This window comes from Caloenas nicobarica, chromosome 4 (genome assembly GCF_036013445.1).
Source record: "Caloenas nicobarica isolate bCalNic1 chromosome 4, bCalNic1.hap1, whole genome shotgun sequence".
NCBI classification, from domain to species: Eukaryota; Metazoa; Chordata; class Aves; order Columbiformes; family Columbidae; genus Caloenas; species Caloenas nicobarica.
Window position 1 is genome coordinate 7,469,804 of NC_088248.1, and position 19,526 is coordinate 7,489,329.

The 19,526-nt window shown below is 43.1% G+C and overlaps 1 protein-coding gene across 5 annotated transcripts in view; it reads right to left on the minus strand.

The window, feature by feature from the left end:
- The window catches only part of LEF1 (lymphoid enhancer binding factor 1), a 66,271-nt gene that overhangs the window by 5,972 nt on the left and 40,773 nt on the right, over positions 1-19,526 (minus strand). The window contains exons 5-11 of one of the 5 annotated variants that reach the window (XM_065633457.1): positions 17,649-17,739; positions 15,338-15,421; positions 13,371-13,493; positions 12,552-12,714; positions 9,841-9,948; positions 5,854-5,902; positions 5,158-5,192 (exon numbers count right to left, since the gene is read on the minus strand). In XM_065633457.1, the coding sequence (XP_065489529.1) occupies positions 5,158-5,192; positions 5,854-5,902; positions 9,841-9,948; positions 12,552-12,714; positions 13,371-13,493; positions 15,338-15,421; positions 17,649-17,739 (653 nt within the window). Of the gene's footprint in view, positions 1-5,157; positions 5,193-5,853; positions 5,903-9,840; positions 9,949-12,551; positions 12,715-13,370; positions 13,494-15,337; positions 15,422-17,648; positions 17,740-19,526 lie in introns of those variants that run through there. The other 4 variants (XM_065633456.1, XM_065633460.1, XM_065633459.1 and 1 more) reach the window with 4 other exon arrangements.

A 19,526-nucleotide genomic window follows, 5' to 3' on the forward strand; every position in this document is an offset into this window, starting at 1 on the left:
GAAACAGTTTCTTTCTCCGGAGTTTTTCTCATGACCTTAGAATTCTCATTCTGGTGGCAAGTTAACCAAATCCATTAAAATACATGGTTTTCATCCAGAGAAGAATGGTGCAGCAACTCTCAACTCCCTGTCCCCACCCTGTCCCACAGGAAGATACAGAACAATACTCGTCCCACTGTTCCTTCATTCTAGCCCGAGCCGCCAACTGCTGACACCTCAGAAGTGAAATGACATGGTGTTTTATCTTGTAAATGGGGTCAAGTTCAAACTTCGTTTTGTGTCCTTAACTTCACAGCACAGAATCAGAGAATCATTTCGGTTGGAAGAGCAGCACCTGCAACTCGAGCATCTCTGACAAAGTAACCACGTTCTAAACTTTAACCTGCTGAGTCATCTACTTTTGCCCTTTATCGGTTTAGAACATAAAACGCTGACTTCATAGCTGACCTTGCTACACCCTTTGGTTGCAAAAACTCACATATTTTAAATACTTCAAAAAGTGTCTCCTGTTTCTCCAATCCCATGTGTACGCTGATTGTCTAGCTGAAAGTGTTCTGCTGTTTGGTTTTTTTTTTTTTAATTTAGACAACCTATGCTTGGACCTACCCTGACTTACCCTTATTCCTCCCGTAGTGTCTGATTGCACCCAAAATAGCTTTTATACCCTCCCTTTCCCTCACAAAGGCTCTTCCACCAGGCTGGTCAAGGAAAATGGGGAACTCTGCTCCCCCACATCTCCCCCAGCAGGTGTCGGCGCCCTTGGGTACCCGCCACCTCAACGGGAGCCGGCGTTTCTTCTTCGTTTGCTCTTCGACGTTTTTCTTGACGTCAGAGAGCCTGAAAGAGAGGCAGTTTTCTCTCTTTCATCCCCCAAGATCAGCACCACGTCAGAATTAAGTTACAGGAGGGGATGTGTCTGAGGGCTGTACCTCTTGTTTTTGGAAATGTCCGCGCCTATCTGAAAATGCCTGAAGTTAACCGAAGAATTCAATAATATAAATGTTTCAGTCCAGGAAATTCTCTTCTGTTCATTCTGTCCCGCTTGCCTATGCTGAAGGCCTCCGTTCATGGGCAAAACAGGAAAGCATGGGTCACACAAGAAACCTAATTTTTAAAGCAAATGAGGACACGTCTCTGCACCACCATCGCCACAACTTCTCACACACGCTAACTTCCACGCAAATCCTTCAGGCTCCGTTTAAAGCTTCTGAGCAGTCAAGGGCTATGGGAAGGGGTGGAGTGTTTGTTCAATTTTCAACTACTCCAGCAGCAATTTCAAGGGCACCAGACAAGCCAGGTTAGAAAACACGCGGCTCAGAAATCAAGGTACCACATCCTCTTTGCATCTCCTACCTAGGATGCTGGCCAGAAACCCATGGTCAACCATGACCACAGTCATCAGACAGTTCTTTTCCACAGTATTCTGGCTGTGGACTGGTCCACTTTACGATCTGCTTTCATAACCTCACTCCATTTTATTTCTAAGTAATACGGAAGAGATAATCCAGTCATAAATTAATTGTTACAACACTATCAAAAAATCTGCACCAAAGTTTGGCTCTAATTTTCATTGAGGAAGTCTGAAACATTATAGATAATTCATTGTTTAAAGTTAAACAATCTTAATCTGATACTTTTAAGTCCTGATTGTGAATCAGTATTAGTCAAGTTTTCTCGTTTTTGAAAGCTTTGCTAATCTAAATGCTAATTGTCATGGAACTTTGCAAGCCACAAAGACACTTCTCTCACAGGTTTTCGAATGTCTATTAAGCTTCTCTATCACTCTTTTCAGCCCACCAAGATATGCCAAAACACAATGTTAAATTACGTAGCTTTTGAGGACTTCCCAACTGTATGCTGCTGTGTGTCAATGATGTGCCTTTTACAATTACCATACGTAGTAAGCCATAACAAGTTAACTACTTCCACGCTGCAGCACAATCAGGAGGAATTTTTGTTAGTACTCTTCCATTTCCTTGGCAATTTAAAAATACTCCTGAGATGCTAAAAAAAATCAGCGTTTTTCCTTCCAGAAATCATATAGGAAATTAGGAATCTCCACTTCTGACACACAATTGCTCCCACTCACAAGGCTTCTAGAAGGCTGTGCTTAAAGTAACAAGATAACACTCACCTTTCTGAAAGGTGCTCAACAGACGATCCTTAAGCTTAGCTTGCCTCGCTTCTCCCTCCCTCCTGGCCTCTCCCAAACTCATTTTTAGTGTTATCAGGTTTTATGCCACTCTCAGTTGATTTAAAAAGGAGCGAATAAATACAAGTTACTGCCTCAAGAAATAAAAATTATTTCAAGCATTGTGTCAACTGGAAACAAACTCCTGCTTGGGGACAGTTCTACAACTCTTCAGGAACGGCCACGTGCTTTGGAGTATCGCAGGGTAATTTAGCAAAGACTGCAGCACCAGGTCACATTCCTAAAGCACTCTAATATTAAGGTGTTTTACAAATTGGCCATTCAGCAGGCTGGAGGAGATAGTGGAACTCAGCTAAATCCTAAGCCGTGAAGCTGTAAGAAGCCTGCTGCTGGGTACAACCCCAGGAAGAAGAACAACTCAACAGTACCACCTTGACTTCAGCACTCCAGTAACGTTCAGGCCAAAAAGCAGGTTACAGGTCTACTTTAAAAATCAGTTGTGTGCTGAAGTGTTCACAGACACAAAAAAAACCCCAAAACAACCAACCCAAACCCACAACCCAAAACTTTCACAGTGTCTTAAATAATTTCTGTTTGCATGTCTCTTCCGTTACTTTGCTCTGAACATCCCACCACACAACCCTCCCACCGTTTCATCCTTCTCACTTACATCACCGTAATTACAGCCCTGGCTGATCTCCTTTGTGCTGATCTCCAGATTCTTTCTTTGGTCTTGCCACCTACTCATTTCTGATTCTTCTCAGATAACAGAACGCTTGTCTCCTTCCCAGACCTCCCACCCTCCTTCCCCCCCTTCCTTGCACCATCCGCACGAGTCAGAAAGCTGGTGTTTTCCTGTCTTCAAGAGCTCTTTGCGGCACTCACCGAAAGGCATTCCCAAACTTATTATCTCCATCCAGTAAAGACTACAACAGCTCTGCTGTGGGCCTGGTAAGATATTACGCTTGTGGGCAAAACATTCTTTGGATTAGGCTTGCAAAGGGCAAGAGTCTTAACCTTCAAAAGTTTACTTTGAAGTCGAGCTGATTTGGGTTCCCTAAATCATTCTGTGCATTTACTTCCAGCTAGAGCACATCTGTACGTCTGCAGAGGAGAGCATTCCCTCGGCACGCAACATCCAGCGAGGCTGCCTACATGCACATAGATGGAGTCAGCAGCACACTCCCCCTTCAGTGGAACAAGATACCTCCTGTTCTCATACTCTGTGTTATACATTGCACAAAATAGGTATTACCGGCAGGTTCCACACTGTTACAGAGCTCGAGGGGAGGCAAGAAAGGGAGGGGAACAGAGGTAAAAGGGAAAGGGAGAAACGCCACATACTCAGAACATTCTTCCTCTTCGACTTCAACTCATCCTCTACTATGGAAAACGCAGAGAAACTCCAACAAAAGTAGTTCAGTGTAGGCAAGGCAGTCATACTTAGATGGTAAAGCATCCAAGAAACCCAATATCGCCAACAACCTTAGTTGTATTCCAATCCTAATTGAGTTCTCTGCATCAATTCAGATAACGTTATGTGTGTTTTGCTTACTTGTACTGTGTCAACATCAAAGGGAAAAATTCAACAAACATGGACCTGGGCAACTAAGCCGAAATATCAATTATAAAACTAAAGGTTGAAGCACTTGACTTTTTTTTAAAAATACGTATAATACTTATGGCAGTCACTGTAATTAAAGATATTTTATAGATATATTTGCTGTGTAGGCTACAGAACCCAAATACTGCAATCCACATCTAAAATCAGCACGAGTCAGGCATATTGCAAAGGGCAAGACCGTCTGCTTGCCCGAAAAACTTTTTCTTAGCAGAAAGAAACAAAGAACACACATTTTTGCCTTTTCACTTCAGTCTAAAAAAAAAACCAAACCAACATAACACAAACAAAACAAATAACCAGCATAACAGCATAACTACAGAAGATGCCTGGATCATGCTGACTGACTGACAGCTGACACACTGCACAGAACAAGCTTGACTTGGCTTTTTCTGGCTGAAGGTCCCAGCAGAGTGAAGAGCCAAGAGGAGGCCACTTCACTGACCACTCCAAGGGCATTCTGTGGCCAAACAAGCCAGGGGGAGAGGGGACAAACAGCCCGTTTCTGTTACAATGCATAGGTGAGTTTAGAAAGTGTTATTTTTCACGTGGTTTCTAGGATTCTTGGGGATCTCCCCTGAGCAGCCTGGGTTAATTAGACAGTGCAGAAGCAACTATTATGTCAAATGAATGCCATTCCTGCTAGAAAACGTATCGCAGTGAGAGGAAGAGAAGGACCAGCCTTCCAACACAAGCGCTCTGGAAGGAGGAGCTCGCTGTGGCACTGTGTGCACGCACAAGCAGCCTAGATGCTGTTACTGGCTATGTGGAATCACTCGTCACTCCACCTTCCGTGCAAATGATATGATATGAAGAGAGAAAAACATGCTGGACAACAACAACGACAAGAAAAAAAAAAAAAAACACCAACCCGCACAACACATGAAATACCACTGTACAGTTGAGGGAGAAATTTGTGATCTAACTAAAATACAGTCCCAGTTTCTTTGCGGATATTTTGTTAGTGTACAGGTGAATAAACCTTTCAAAAGTGATACCCAGCCAGCCAGCATCTCGTAGACGTCAGCATATAAAATGTACTCTGCGGCCAGCGTCTAACCTGCTGCTAGGAACTGCGACAGTCTGCGGGCTGGGAGGGTTTGCACTGCGGAATTAACCCATCCCTGTGCTTCACAGGCAGACTTGCAGCGAGTCAGTGAGGTATATGGTCAATTTGAAAATATTAAGGTTAAGAAGTGAAATGGCGAACACCTAATAGATAGCCGGTATAAAAACCATCAGTAGTCAAAGTAACGTTAGCTTTGGGATAGGATGCTTCTGCCATTTTTGCTAAATTAATATTATTGCATAAAATTTATAAGAAAGCTTATTTTACAATTCAGTTTTATCATCAGGAAAGCTTTAGAGATGTTCTTACCATGCTTCAGATGTAGGCAGCTGTCATTCTGGGGCCTGTACCTGTAGAAAATTGTTTTCCTTTAACAAATTTCTGTTACAGAGTTTTTGCACATTCCAAATAAGTTTGCTTGCTACAGTGTTACGTGGATTTTTTGGTGCATTTTTGGTTTTGTTATTTGTCTGTGGTTTGTTTGGTTTTTTTATGGTTCTTATACCAGCCATTTTTGTTGGGGAAAACAGTGTGTTTCTTTGTGTATATTTTACAGGCAAAGAGGAGACCTCACTGATGCTTTTAGCCAACCTACTAGGCAGCCTTTAGTGTACACAGAAATGTAAAACACAGTGATAAAAAGTACAGTGGCTACAAAAAGGTCAGTGTAAAGTTCCCAGTGTCCAATAATCCCACACAGTATTTGAGACATAGCTGAAAGTCTAAGGATGATACGACATTGATGAGAAAAGCAAAGCTAAAGCAGGACGGTGATTGCAGCAATGCAGAAGTTCAGCCAAAGATGTCGATGCCGCCAGGACTGCTGCATGGAAAGGCGTAAGGGAAAGGAGACACACACTGTGTGCGTTTTCACAAGCTTGCACTCAAAGTGAAGTATCTTAAAACATCCATCAGAAGCGAGTGTTAGAGAAAAGTTAAATAGCGCAAGCCCTGGCTTCTAAAATACACCTGAGGTGACAGGTAAGTAGGTAAGAGTTGGTCGTGGCCTACCTGACGCTGATTCTTGCAACTTTTCTCTCTTCCTCTTCTTTTTCTTCCCCTGAAAAATAGGAAATTTTACCATGCCCTTACATGCACAGAACTTTTTTTGGTCACTCCCCCACCTCACAGCATAGAAACAAGCGCCATCTGGACACTGAGAAAGCGATTAGGAAAATAACAATTGATTTCAGGGTAACTAAAACCTTTCCTAACCCACATCCAGCTGTTTCAATGGTAACAAAGTTTGCTCTCAGCACCTATGGAGAAATATGCACACAAGCAATACACATTTTTATATCCACATGGAATTACAATTTCTGGCAGTTTTTCAAACAACACTGGCAGCCGCAAGCATCTAAAAGACTTCTCACGCTCAATAATCTGATGACACATACGTTGATATCATAATTTATGGCTCTTACAAGAACTCTTCACACATTCAGATACTTACCCTGCCATACATAGCAACACCAGACAGGGTGTTGAAAATACCTAGGACAACCATGACTTGTCCCCAGGGTGCAAACCAGCCAACTAAAACTGTTGTGATAACACTCGTACCTTAGCAAAAGCCAAGTCTCGTACGGCTGCGCCCCGAGAACGTGCTGCGCGATGAGCAAATAGGCCGTGGCACAGCGGAGCACCTTGAAATGGTCTCTCTGCGACACGACAGTGGCAGCAGCTGTGCCAGCCCACACGCTCAGCCTTCTCCTGCACCCCGTCTATGGAAAAGGCCAGAGCTCCTGGTTCGGAGTCTTTCAGGAAACAAAAGGTCAGTTGAGACCCATAATTTTGAACCTCGGTCATCTCTCTACTCACTCATCTCTCTACTCTGCTCTGGTGAGACCGCATCTGGAATATTGTGTCCAGTTCTGGGCCCCTCAGTTCCAGAAGGACAGGGAAGTGCTGGAGAGAGTCCAGCGCAGAGCAACGAAGATGCTGAAGGGAGTGGAGCATCTCCCGTGTGAGGAAAGGCTGAGGAGCTGGGGCTCTGGAGCTGGGAGAAGAGGAGACTGAGGGGTGACCTCATCAATGTTCATAAATATATAAAGGGTGGGTGTCACGAGGATGGAGCCAGGCTGTTCTCAGTGACAACCAGTGATAGGACAAGGGGCAATGGGTACAAACTGGAACACAGGAGGTTCCACTTAAATTTGAGAAGAAACTTCTTCCCAGTGAGGGTGCCAGAGCCTGGAACAGGCTGCCCAGGGAGGTTGTGGAGTCTCCTTCTCTGCAGACATTCCAACCCGCCTGGACACCTTCTGTGTAACCTCATCTGGGTGTTCCTGCTCCGGCGGGGGGATTGGGCTGGATGAGCTTCCGAGGTCCCTTCCAACCCCTGACATTCTGTGATTCTGTGATCTTGCATCACCCTAATTACCATTTTGGTATTCCTCCATGTGACTTGGCTTTATTGACGTGTGTTGTCAGTCAGAGCTTTATTGTTTGTTTGCCCTTTTTTTTTTTTTTAAAAAAAAAAAGTCATATCCACGTATAATTTAAAGAATCTGCCCAGTCTGCTCTGACAGTCTGGGCCTGGCCTTAGTCTTAAGCTCCTGTCCTTACTTATCCTGAGGCTGGCAACAGGGCTGGGCAATGCCTTGTGAGTGAGCCCTCAAAGACGGGACCCAGACTAGAAGTTGGAAAGCGGATTTCAAGGGCTCTGGGAAACTCACAGCCACATGCTTTATTCTTTAGGCACCAAGGCAACACTTCTTCACAGAGGAAACTGCCTTAGTGCAGATGTTAACATTAAAATCATGTTTTATTCTCTGTGGCAGAGAGAGTTTTATTCTCTCTGACTTCAAGTGCTGAAACATACTGAAAGCTGATCTAATCTAAGGGCCATCTATGAGATTGCAGAAGCGGAAGAACAGAAGGAAAATGCTGGGCTGAAAACTAGTTGTCGGCATTCCCAAATGAGGTAGTTTCTGACAGCTCCAGCGCACACAGGCACCGTCACTTTATGGAAACATTGTGCTTCTTGAGACTCACGCGACTTTGCAGGACTTCTTTGGGCGTCAGTAACAAAAACATAATAAAAAGCACACAGATACTGTCAACAGTTGAATAGCAATGTTTAACATTTTCTTGGAATTTCTGAGATCCTGAATAACCAGACAAGTCAAACTCAAAGACTTAACACCAAGTAGGACATATCTTTCAATTGTGCTGTTTTGTGAAATTCAGCCACGTGAAACAAGAGTCACCCCTAAGTCACTTCCAACTCTCAAAATACTGTAGTAATATCTGTGCTAAAGGAATACAATCTCATTGCTTGACTGCTCAAGTTAGAAAAAATGAAAAGAAAGGAAAAAAAAAAAAAAAAGGAAAGATGATATATACCTGAAAAGGTTTCAGTGGTAAACTGTCATCTACTACGATCATCACCTCGCCACCACTGCCACAAACGTGCACTCCTGGTGAGGCAGCGAGGAGGGCTGCAAGGGGAAACTAGCAGAGCTCTCCATTGTAACATACAGGACTGGCGTATGTCAGAGCTATACTGTCACACAGGATGTAGGTTGGAAGCACATCAAAGAGAAAATTCATACGTGCTACCTTACACACTCCGAATGTCTCTCAAGGCATTTAAGAAACCGCAGGCCCACTGCTGCTACTGTATGGTAGTAGTCGATGTTCTCAAAGTCAACATGGGTGAGCATCACAGGACAATCTTGAAGGCTGATGTCCAATGAACATGATTTGACAAGGCTCCAAAGTGGGTTGATTTTCCATCAAGTTCAAGACAATTGAAATCCCCTTGTTTTCAGGGAGTCTATCACCCTATTTGTTCCCCAGTATATTTTGGGGTAGCTCTGTTGACACAGTCTGGTTACTGGGAAAAAAAACCCTACCTGTGTAAGGTCATGACGACTCATCTGCTAGAAAAGGTAACTGTGTAAAACAGGCAGAAACAAGCTGGTAGGGCTTACAGTAGTGTCTAAGCTTATAAAACTGGGCATGGATCTCAGCAAGGCCAAGGCGTTTGCTCCAAAGACGCTCACGTCGTTTCTGTGTCAAAGCCTTGCTTGCCGAAGATGTCCCTATGAGACTCCAGTTTACAAGGAAGATTTTGTTTAAGCTGAACGGTAGCTGTGCTGGATTGGAAATGGTCGGGTACTTCTACGGTTTCTGTTAACACTGTATTTAGGTACCTCAATCTTTAATGTCCACAAGACATCACTGAAGTAGAAAAATCCCACTGTCCGCCTGATACAGATGGGAAACTGAGGCCAGATATAGCATGTACATGTCCTATCACAAGAAATAACGCCACAGCTGATGGGGGGATGGAGACGAGCGCGGGTCTCAGGCTCGGTTCAGTCTCTCAGGATTGCAAGTTTCATAACATAACATACAACTGCACTGACAGCTCCTTGTAAGCACAACAGTTTAATGGTGCAGTGCAAGCTGTGCAACGTGCTAGTAACACTCGTTTGATATTTAACAAAATAAGAGTAATTGTAGGAAAACTTCCTGGCTTCACCAAACAGAATAAAAGCAGGATCTGTCATGAAGTTTACTTATACACATTTTGCAGGCTTTATTTCAGAGACTGATTATTCTGAATTGCTTTCAGCTTAAATTCAGTCTTCATTAAGACCCCTGGGCTCTCGGTTCTCTTGAAAGAGACACACCCCTTCTTTGCTCAGGTCCAAACAAGATTTCTGGATAGTAAGTGACCAATAGAAAATTATGCAAAATTCATAGCTGTACAGCAGAGCATAAGCTTTCAGACAGTACTGGCCGTTGTCTTAGAAAAAAAAATTCCATGTTAATTTTTTCTCCTCAAAAACTGTGACCTTCGTAAGAAGCATCTCAACAACAACAAAATCTCAAAGTTTTCTGGATGCTTGAAGTACAAATATAAGGCTTATATGTTTGTTCAACATACCTCCATCCAGATCATTCCACAAGTTAAAAAGAAAAAGAAGGAAAAAAAAAAGTAAAGGAAGTTAATTTAAAAAAAAAGCTTTTAAGTGAGTGACTTACATAGTTGTCTCTTGCGGACCAGCCTGGATAAAGCTGCATGTGTAGCTGCCTTTCTTTACGAGCTAGTTCATAATATTTCGCTTGTTCTTCACGGGAGAGAGCATGCCACTGCAAATGAAACAAACATAGCGTTAGTCTAGGAAATAACTCATACCTATGCAAGGGACGACATGAGCAAGTGTTTCTGTGACTTTGATTTAGTCCTTCCCGACTGCAAAAATGAAATTCATTAGCAACTACAAGCATTCGTGTTTATTAACGAACTTTCAGGCAGTTGTCAGCTCTGCAACTGCCAAGTGCCTTGAGCAAGACAAAAATCATTTATGGAAACGGGGCTCACCAAATAATCTGCTCAGAGAACCACGCTCTCCCAATACTACTCTAAAAACAAATGAACAAACCAACCCCAAACAACCAAAAAGCACCCTTTAGCTCCTGATAAATCAGGAAGGTTTTGTGTTGCTTTTAAAGGGCAGTGAGCTCCTCACCAGAGAAGGGTTGGCTCTCTTGTTTTTAAGCAGCAGCTACACACAGGTTTTCATACAGAGGGCTTTCTGGGCTCCTGCTCCAAGAGCAACCTCGAAGTATTGAGCTTAAAGGTACCTCCTTTCTGATTTCTTCTTTTTGTAATAGAAGAAAAGAAAATGGCAACTGCAAAAAAGTTTAAGATACAGAAACCACAGAACCATAGTCTTCCAAATTACATGAGTTGACCTCTACAGCCAAGCAGGGATAAACTTCCTGCTTTTATGTACTTAAACAAAAAAAAAAAAAAAAGAAAAAAAACCACAAACAAAACCAAAAAATAGGCGCCAGCTACATCAGTATCTAACAATTTTGTTCTTGTTGAAACACCTATCATACATCCGAAACAAAAAAGGTGAAGGCCTTCTATTTAGAATCAGGTTCTACTGCAGCAGTTCAACTGCTGCAGCATTACACATCGTCTTGTTTTACTCTGAGAACACGCACAGGGGCTAGGGGCAGGGGGAGAAAAGATACTAAAAAAACCCCCATATATATGTATATACACACAAAATCATTAAGACACTAATGAAAGAGAACTAGGATTTCAGATCGGATCACATTTGTATGATTTAATGTGTCATTTTGTTACACGTCAGAAGATGTGAACTAAAGCGCTTGTCTGTCTTGTCTTGGCAAGCTCGATGTGTCACTGCCAGCGCGGCAGTTCAGCCCATTTGCAGCTCTCAGCCTCCACACGTGCGTTCCAAAGCTGGCAGGCAGTGAACACCGTGCCGTGGCATCAGAGAGCCCAGCAGCATCCAGAGCATCAGCTCTTGAGAAAAGAGGTGGCTCCTGTCCCAGAGTGGCACAGGTTAAAGTCAACACTGACCAGGACGACTGAACACAAAGCAGTTGATAATAATTAATCTCCAAGCAATCATACTGGATAACTCATGCGTTGTCTGTACCACAGTAAAAGTGGAATTTGAGATACTTCCATGGAGAACAGTGACTTGGAAAGCAGGAGTCCAAGGTGTGGAAAAAGCAGGCAATGGAGCACTGAGGCTTGATTCATTATCAAAATGGATATACGCCACTGCCCTCATTCAGGCCAAGAAAACAAGGCTGATGTACTAAGCAACTAAGAGTGATTACTGAGGGAGCGAGAAGTAAAACATGATCCTAGGGAATTGTATGAAACAATGGAAAAGGCAAGAACCAAGATGTCCTTTAAGAGGAGGTAACGAGAACATCAGAGAGAAGGTAGAAGGCTGCAGGCACCAGGACGAGTACCAGTAGATTTCTGCTTTGTTTGGGCTGGGGGGGCAAGTCTTCTAACTGTAACAGAGAAGTAGCAGTTAAGGTCATGTACTGACTTCCCACGTCAAAAGCACAGAGTTTTCAGAGAGCTGCAGTGCCTCTCAGTACTGCCTTAGTGGCCAAGAAGAGGGGTTCACTGAGCAAGGGGATTTGAATAATCTCTACTCAAACTTGGATTGATACAAAAGTCATCCCTTTTCTCATTTTTGGGACAGTCAAGAGCAAAACAGGCATTCACCTCTTTCCCTTGGAAGAACACCACTGACAGTGAACATGCAGTTTGTAATCGTGGGTTGGCCTGCATATTTTTTCTTTGGAGCATGGAAAGAACAAAACATCCTACAACGCCACAGAAGCGTCTCTCAAAGCTCTGGGACGTGTGCTGGGATCATCGGTACTCACCTGTTGACTTTAGAGACACTCAAAATTTGACTGGACAAGTCCCTGAGCAACCTGATGTAACCGGACCTCTTTGAGCAGGTGTTGGACTAAATGACCTCCACGCGTCCCACCTAACCTACATGACTTTACAATTGGACCACGTTATATTCACTTTTGAGTTCCATCTCCAGTGGCATCCCGCGTTCATCCCTGCTCTGATGGACACCAGCCTAAGGGAGGACCCGGAGGGTGATTTGCATGCTCCTGCCATGTGTGAATGAGGATATTTCATGCCTCAGGTGCCAACACCATAACACGAGTGGAACAGACACCAATTTGACGATGTTGCTAATGCTGAAAAAAAGAAAAATCAAGCTACTGCTTTTATTTTTAGCTGCATTTTTTTTATCTTCTATAGCTAATTTGATAGTTGCACATTACTTATCAGCTCAAGCAGAAAGTGAACCATCACACCCAACTAAAGGGAAACGCACACAAATTAGCAGCACATGCAAGTACACACAACCCCCTCCCGTACATACCCTTCTGCCAAGAATCTGGTTGATAGCTGCGCTTTCTTTCAGAGTACACTCTGCTACAACGTTCGCTCTCATTTCTTTCATGTACAACATGAAAGCATTCAGAGGTTTCTTAATATGAGGTCTTTTTGGCTCTTGTTCTTTTCTCTGTTCGTGCTGAGGCTTCCTAAAACGTGGTGGGGGAAAGGGAAAGGAAGGAGGGAAAAAAAAGCATCCATTTACCTTCAGCCTAAAAAACCCCAATGGAAAATTACCAACCCGTGGTTACAGTAGCATTTAAGTAGTAAGAATGAGAATTTCAGCGGTCATATCCACTTTCTATCTTTTCAGAGAACTGATTTAATTTAATACTGAGAGGGGATGTCAGGTTGACATTCTCTAGCGAATAATATTTGATCTGTGAATCTGCTCCAAATTCATCACTTGTCTCAATTCTCTTTTTGAAAGGCTATCCATGGTGCCCGAGAAGAGCACTGCTCCAGGCAGGAGGATAGCTCCTCATCCACTTCTTTCTTAGGCCTTTTGCCTTCAAGTACTAAGCAAAAAGGCTGCTTTTTACCAGTAGATTTTGCAGTTAAGGCTTTTCCGGTAGAAGCTTGTGAGCTCACACTCAAGGAGCAGCCACAGGTAGACAGGTCCATGATTACATCTGAATCAAGATGACTGTTGCTGATCAGTCTAGTTATAGGAGAAGAACTAAAATTCAAAGAGGTCATGAAAGGCACTTTTTTTTTTTGTTTTTAACCTCCTTGACTCTTCTTCAGATAGATTTAGTTCTCAAATATTTATACATTAAAGGCTAGTGCAGAAAGGCAGACTCACACATGCATTAGCTCACTGTCGTTGTGCGGATGTTCTTGTTTTACTTGAGGTGTTACAATAGCTGGGTGAGGGATTCCAGTTGTGTGAGGGCCTGGAGGACCAGGAATCATGTGATGTGAAAACCTAAAAGAGAAAACAAAGGAAGGTCTGTAACCCTGCTGAAGACAGGCATCAAACATGTATGACTGCAGCCGGATGCCCCAAGAATGCAAACGCTACAGAGCTTGCAACAGAAGACAATTCTTTAAGAGTGCATGAAAAATATTTGGCTAAGATTTGTGTATTGTAGCCCATTTATTCAAGAAAATCAAGCGAACAAACAAACAAACCAACCATCAAAAATTTTGGTTGTAAAGAAATTATTTTATTACCTTTTAGGCAAACTGTTTCAGCAATGCACACGAGAAACATTTAATGATTGCACTGTTGCACTGACTAGCAATAAAAATACACATTTCTTAACCAAAACCGGTATTTCCACGCCAAGATATAAACATTCTTAAAATATCCACCACCAGCCAATGCAAAGGAGGGAACTGCCATGCAGAAACAAATAAAATAAAAGAAGAGTCTTTTCAAGAAGTTCCTGGTGGCTCTCTAAGGAATCTCTTACTTTCCAAGGTACTTAAGCTAAAAGTCTTTAGCATCACTTCATCTAAACTCACTATGCTTCCCTCAAATGTTTAAAAGAAAAATATATTTAAAAAATCCTGCATCCTGGAAGAAGCGGGGCAGAGAGGCAGAGATACCTTTGTCCTAAATAAACCTTCCTTTTCTGTGTACAAGAAGGAAAATGGCAAAGAAAACTAAAAGTACCACTATCTCAGTCATCCCACCCTACTGACCCAGGTCATCCTCAGGGATGGATCTTGAAGGTGCTGAGCATTGCAAGCTCAAGCGCGGCAGAAAACCTGCATGCTTTCTTTTGAACTAGTGGAAAGTACCATTAACAGCAAAAGCAAGATCATGCTCGAAAGCTTTGCTGAATGAATGCTGGTTAAGGAATCGCATCCGGCCTCTCCTTTCTCCATTCCCATGTCACCTTGCACTTTTCCTTCGTGCCATCAATATAAAGCAAATACAAAGCCCTGTAGCCAAATCAGGTCATTCTGTTATGGAGAAAGAATAGGTTTTCTTCCCAGTCACATGCTTATCATTCCCCTGTAAAGAAGTGAAGGGATAGTGACAGCCCACACAAACAGAGGCAAGAGGACCCACCACTTATCAAGTGGCCCATCTTAAGTCCCCATGCAAGAGGATGTGTCTTCTACAGGTCACACACAAAAAAGCCCAAGAATGGTATATTTCAACCTCGTGTACACCAAGCACAGGACGCAGAAGCTGTCTGTAGAGTGCAAAAGCAGAGGAGAGAAGGTCTGGAGTGTGTCATGGCCAAGTCTCAGTTAGCATTGCTTGCTTGCACTTAGACATAAAGACACAGTGCCTGATTCACACACCAGTACAAACACACTGTGCTGGCATCCCTTGCCATTAGTGGCTTTAGGCTATGAAATACCTACTTACGAGCAAGTTTCCACACGGAGTGATACCTAAATGATTCAAGACTAATTACCAACAACTTTGAAATTAGAACTAGAGAACACAGACTACAGTGACATTCCACCTGGCTGCATACTCGCATGAGCAAAACCCTAGGATGCACACTGTATGTTGCATCTAGAAATGAACTAACGACTTATTTCAAATTAAATAGCTCAATTAGTTGTTGACAATTCACTGGTGCTCCTAATTGCAACACTTCAGAAACTGCCAAGAACATGCTGAATGAGACCAGTGTGGGATCCAGGCAAACTGTATATACACAAATATATTAAATAAAAACATATGCATAAAGTTTTAGCTGACTGAAAAGCAAGCAAAGGCAGACCAAGATGCAAGCAGAAGAGCAACTTGCCCTCTAATACCAGCAGTTACTCCCCGGTCAGTCATTCACCTCCTACACCTACCTGGACATGGAAGGGTCGACTGAGAGTGAGGATGGATAGGGCTGCCTGAATCCACTCGAGATGGGATATACAGGCTGACCTTGCCTGAGGTCACAGAAGAAAGGAACCCATCAATCATATGATACGGTATTCAAAAGTTACTCTAGAGTTACAAGCACTTGATGGGAACTCAGTAGTAGTCACCAAAAATAGGCATAGGTAAAACTTTCAAGAGTTCTGCTGTATTCAAAGCTAAAGAACACTTCGGACTTCCCTCGCTATTGAAATATTCCCAGTCTGGGTTTCCACTGGGGAAGAAATCAAAACAACCAGCCTTCCCCCCAAAGCGCACACACATGCACACACACGCTCCACCCCTTTCTCACCTAGTTTTAAAAGCACTGGAATCAGATTTGGTTAACTAGCTCTTAGGAAAGAGGCATTTTTTTCCAAATAGTTCTACTGTAGATCAGTGCAAGAATGCCAGACTGTGAACAGTCAAGCTAGAAAACTTTTTGACCAGTTTTATTAATTCTTTGAAAACTTAGGGCTCTCTCCATCTGCATCTTCTACAGCGAGGTACAAGTGGCCAGCTGTTTTTAAGAAAGTAGAAGTTTATTTGATTAAAACCCCCCACAACCACCTAAAGGCCCACAGCAACAAGTCCATCTTAACTACTTAAAGTTCAAACTTTGCAGTCCACTAAAAGCAGCTTGTGTAAAATTCTTACCTCCTTTATACTCCCACATACACAGAATATTCTGTCACCTGTCTGTCATTCGGACACTCTCATTTTTGTCATCATCACCACATTTTGGTTAACTTTCAGTGAGCGACGGTTCAGGCTGTGACTACAATTAACACCCTGAAGTCGCATGCTATGGTAATGCAAAAAAATACCAGTTCAGCCCAAATACCTGAACCAGCCCAGAAAAACCACCACACGCATCAATCCTATTCCCACAGTTACTTACTGACTGGCAGATCAACTTTTAGAGAGGGGGAAAAAAGGGATATTGGCCTTTGTAAGGTTTACGATACAGGTTTCACCCTCAGAGCACGTTACTGGAAATGAGCAGTGCTCAAAGGGAAAAAGTCATACAGCCTAAGGGACAGCTGGGTATGTCTTGCCCTGATGCTGATCGCATCCCCAAGCCTTGTAAGATCAGATCTTGTCTCTCCTTTTTCTTTTCCCTCTTCCCTCCCCCCAGCCTCTGCATTGAGAAACCATTCCAAAGGAACGACTGGCCACGAATGATTGGCCACATCTGGAAAATGAATGCCAGGAACTGCCCGGTGGTGGTGGTGGGGAGTCAGCTGAGCAATGAATGAATGGGGAGGAAGCGGGGGGGGGGAAAAATAAGAAATATACAGAGAGAGTCAGATACTTCCATATTTTAGTCCGGTATCTGATAATCATTTGTTCCATAAAGGCATGTGGCACTTCCTGGAAGATCTGCCAGCAATACAGTATTTCACTGTCTTCTGCTCTCTACTTGCCGTGCCCATTGTCATATGGATCATGTTTCCCTCCCATAAACACACTAAACAACAACAAAAAACCACAAAACAAACAACGAAACCCACCAAAAAAAAAAAACCCAAACCCCAACCTGCACTGCTCATTGCATGGGCACAGATTAGTCGAGATACAGATTCTAAAGCACTGACATTGTTGCTGAGTTTCCTTATTCATTGCTCCAACAGATCCGAGGGCAGGTACCTATCTAACCCAAGCAGACACGAAGCATCCTGCCAAGTTGATTACTCTGAAAATACCACGTGTTTCCTCCGAAAGGAAAATGACACCCTGAATGGCAGAGGCAGATCCTGAGAGGGCCAGTATTAGCCAGAGCAGCAAAATTTCCCAAGGACAGAGCCTTCTCTCCATACAGACAATGTAAAAAGCAGCAGACTACAAAAGTTTGTTCGCCATTTTGGTTCAGTTTCAAGATTTCCCCACACATACACACTTCAAAGTTCCTTCTTACCTCCCCTCCCCTCAGTAATTGCAATTTTGTTTATTAAAAATTTACATTTAATTCCTTGGGAACTGTTTTCTGCTATCATTCCAAATGCCAAGAGCCACAAATCTGAGCCATAAGAAATACAAGACTTCAAAGTGAAATCTACACACTTCAATTTCTGTACGTGTTCAAAAACCAGATTCAATTCATTTCAAAGATGGACATTTTTTGATCTTTTCTACTAAAATAACGTAGTCATTTCTTACTGCAGCGACATTCTTATTTAGTAAATGCTGTGATTGATTCAACACCAGTGAATGGTGTGAACATGCACCTTTGTCTGAAAAGAAGCTAAAAGATCTTACCAGCCAAGAGGTGGTGTTATCTGTCCAACCCCCCCTGGAGACAAGGGATAGAAGGTAGGGAGATCAGGAGCTGGAGGATGCCTGGACATGCCTGTTAAAGAGCATACAAGAACAAATGACTTTCCCCTCAAAATACTGCATGTGAGCTACAGTTCACAGCTTACACAGCCAATGCAACAATGGAATTAGGGCTCTGGATAAGAAAGAACCACCTCGGTTAGTGATAAAAGCAAAAGACTACCCATGTCACCTTTAAAATAATAACGTGATACTGCGACTAAAAGGGAAATACTAGAAAAAAAACAAAGTGGAAGGAGGAAATAAATGTATGGGTAAGGATCTGTGCAGGTTTAGATCTCCTGTAAAGCATGTTAGGCAATAGCGTACTCTCAATGGTTTCACCAAACCTGATCGGATCCCAAGGACCTCTTCTAACACAGCATGGAACAAGAGGAAAATAAAGCGTTGTCAAAGAGGCAACACAGCAGAGCTATTAGATTGGGTAAATTGCTCCTTGTACATTTTCGCAGGTTCCCTTATGGATTCACAGATTTTGGAAACTTGCTACCACTGAGGATCAGTGGTTAATTAAGAATCATTTTCAGGCCTGTAATGGTCACACTTGATATGATTCATTTGGCTTCCAATTGTCACTCCAGCTCCAACTAAGCTCTTCATCAAGTTGACTCTTGTGGGCTCCAAGGTCAATCTGTTTTGCATTGGTACTATTTAATGGAAAAATAAAAGTCCCATCAGGAATGATCCATCAGCTCGCATTCCCCAGAACAGAGTCCTACAACTGCAAGAATCACCTCAAGATTAAAGCTAATCCTCGTCCCAAAAGGGTCTGTGGTCTCCATTCTTCACCTAAACCTTGTGCCCCCAGGAGACATGGAATTACAGTTGCAGAGGCCACAAAGACATTGCTTTATTTAAATGTGTTTGGGGAAGAGGGGGCTGGAGCAGAAGGAGTTGTTAAGTCTATTTCACATGTTAAATCAGCTGCTTTAAAGGGTATTAAATATTTATGTGGTGACACTCCAAAGGTCCAAGACTGAGTGTGTGCTACCTTGAGACTTGGTTTATAGATTGATGCTAGTGATTTATTCCCCCCTGCCCTAGTTTGTATTTAAATCTTCTGAATTTAATTACAAGGTCTGAGGAATATCTTTCAGGACTGTGTACAGGAAAGGATGGAAAACAATACTGGTGGTATTACTGTCTCGAAAAAGCTAAATTCTCAGACTTGGGACCACAACCTGAGGGGATCAAATTTCTGGCCAGTTGTCTTTTTAAAGGTGTAAAACAGCTGGTTGCTGACAGGAGAGAGAACAGTTCTCCCTCATCTCTGGTGCCGGTTGATGCTCCTGGGAGAGACGACGCATGTTCTGCGCAAGGCGTAGAGCCGCATTCCTGACCATGGAGATGACATGACACTGCTCGCTCTGCAGTTATCACCAGTCCAAAACTTCTGGCCCCTTACAGAGGGCTGCCAGCTACCTACCGCCCAGCAGGAGCACACGCAGTTACCGTATGGTCAGTGCTCCCCGGAGCAAGGTCTTGCTCATAGGAGGGTTAAGGAAAAAAAAAATAAATAAAAGGGAAGAACAAAGTGACACACTTTAGCAAGGTGGTGGCTGTGTGTGCATCACAAAGTGCTGAGGGTGCAAGAGGCAGCGCTGTGAAGATGCTGTGGACCCCCCACCGTCTCCCTGCTGGAGGATTTTGGTGGGAGGAGGGCACGTTGGTGTTGGGGCACCGGGGCAGCGCCTCGCTCCAGACCCACAGTGGGAGGCAAGAACAGAAACAATTGTTGGAGGCGTTTGGCAGAGGACCTAAGGGAAAAAACAAAACAAAACAAACCAAACAAAAAAAAAT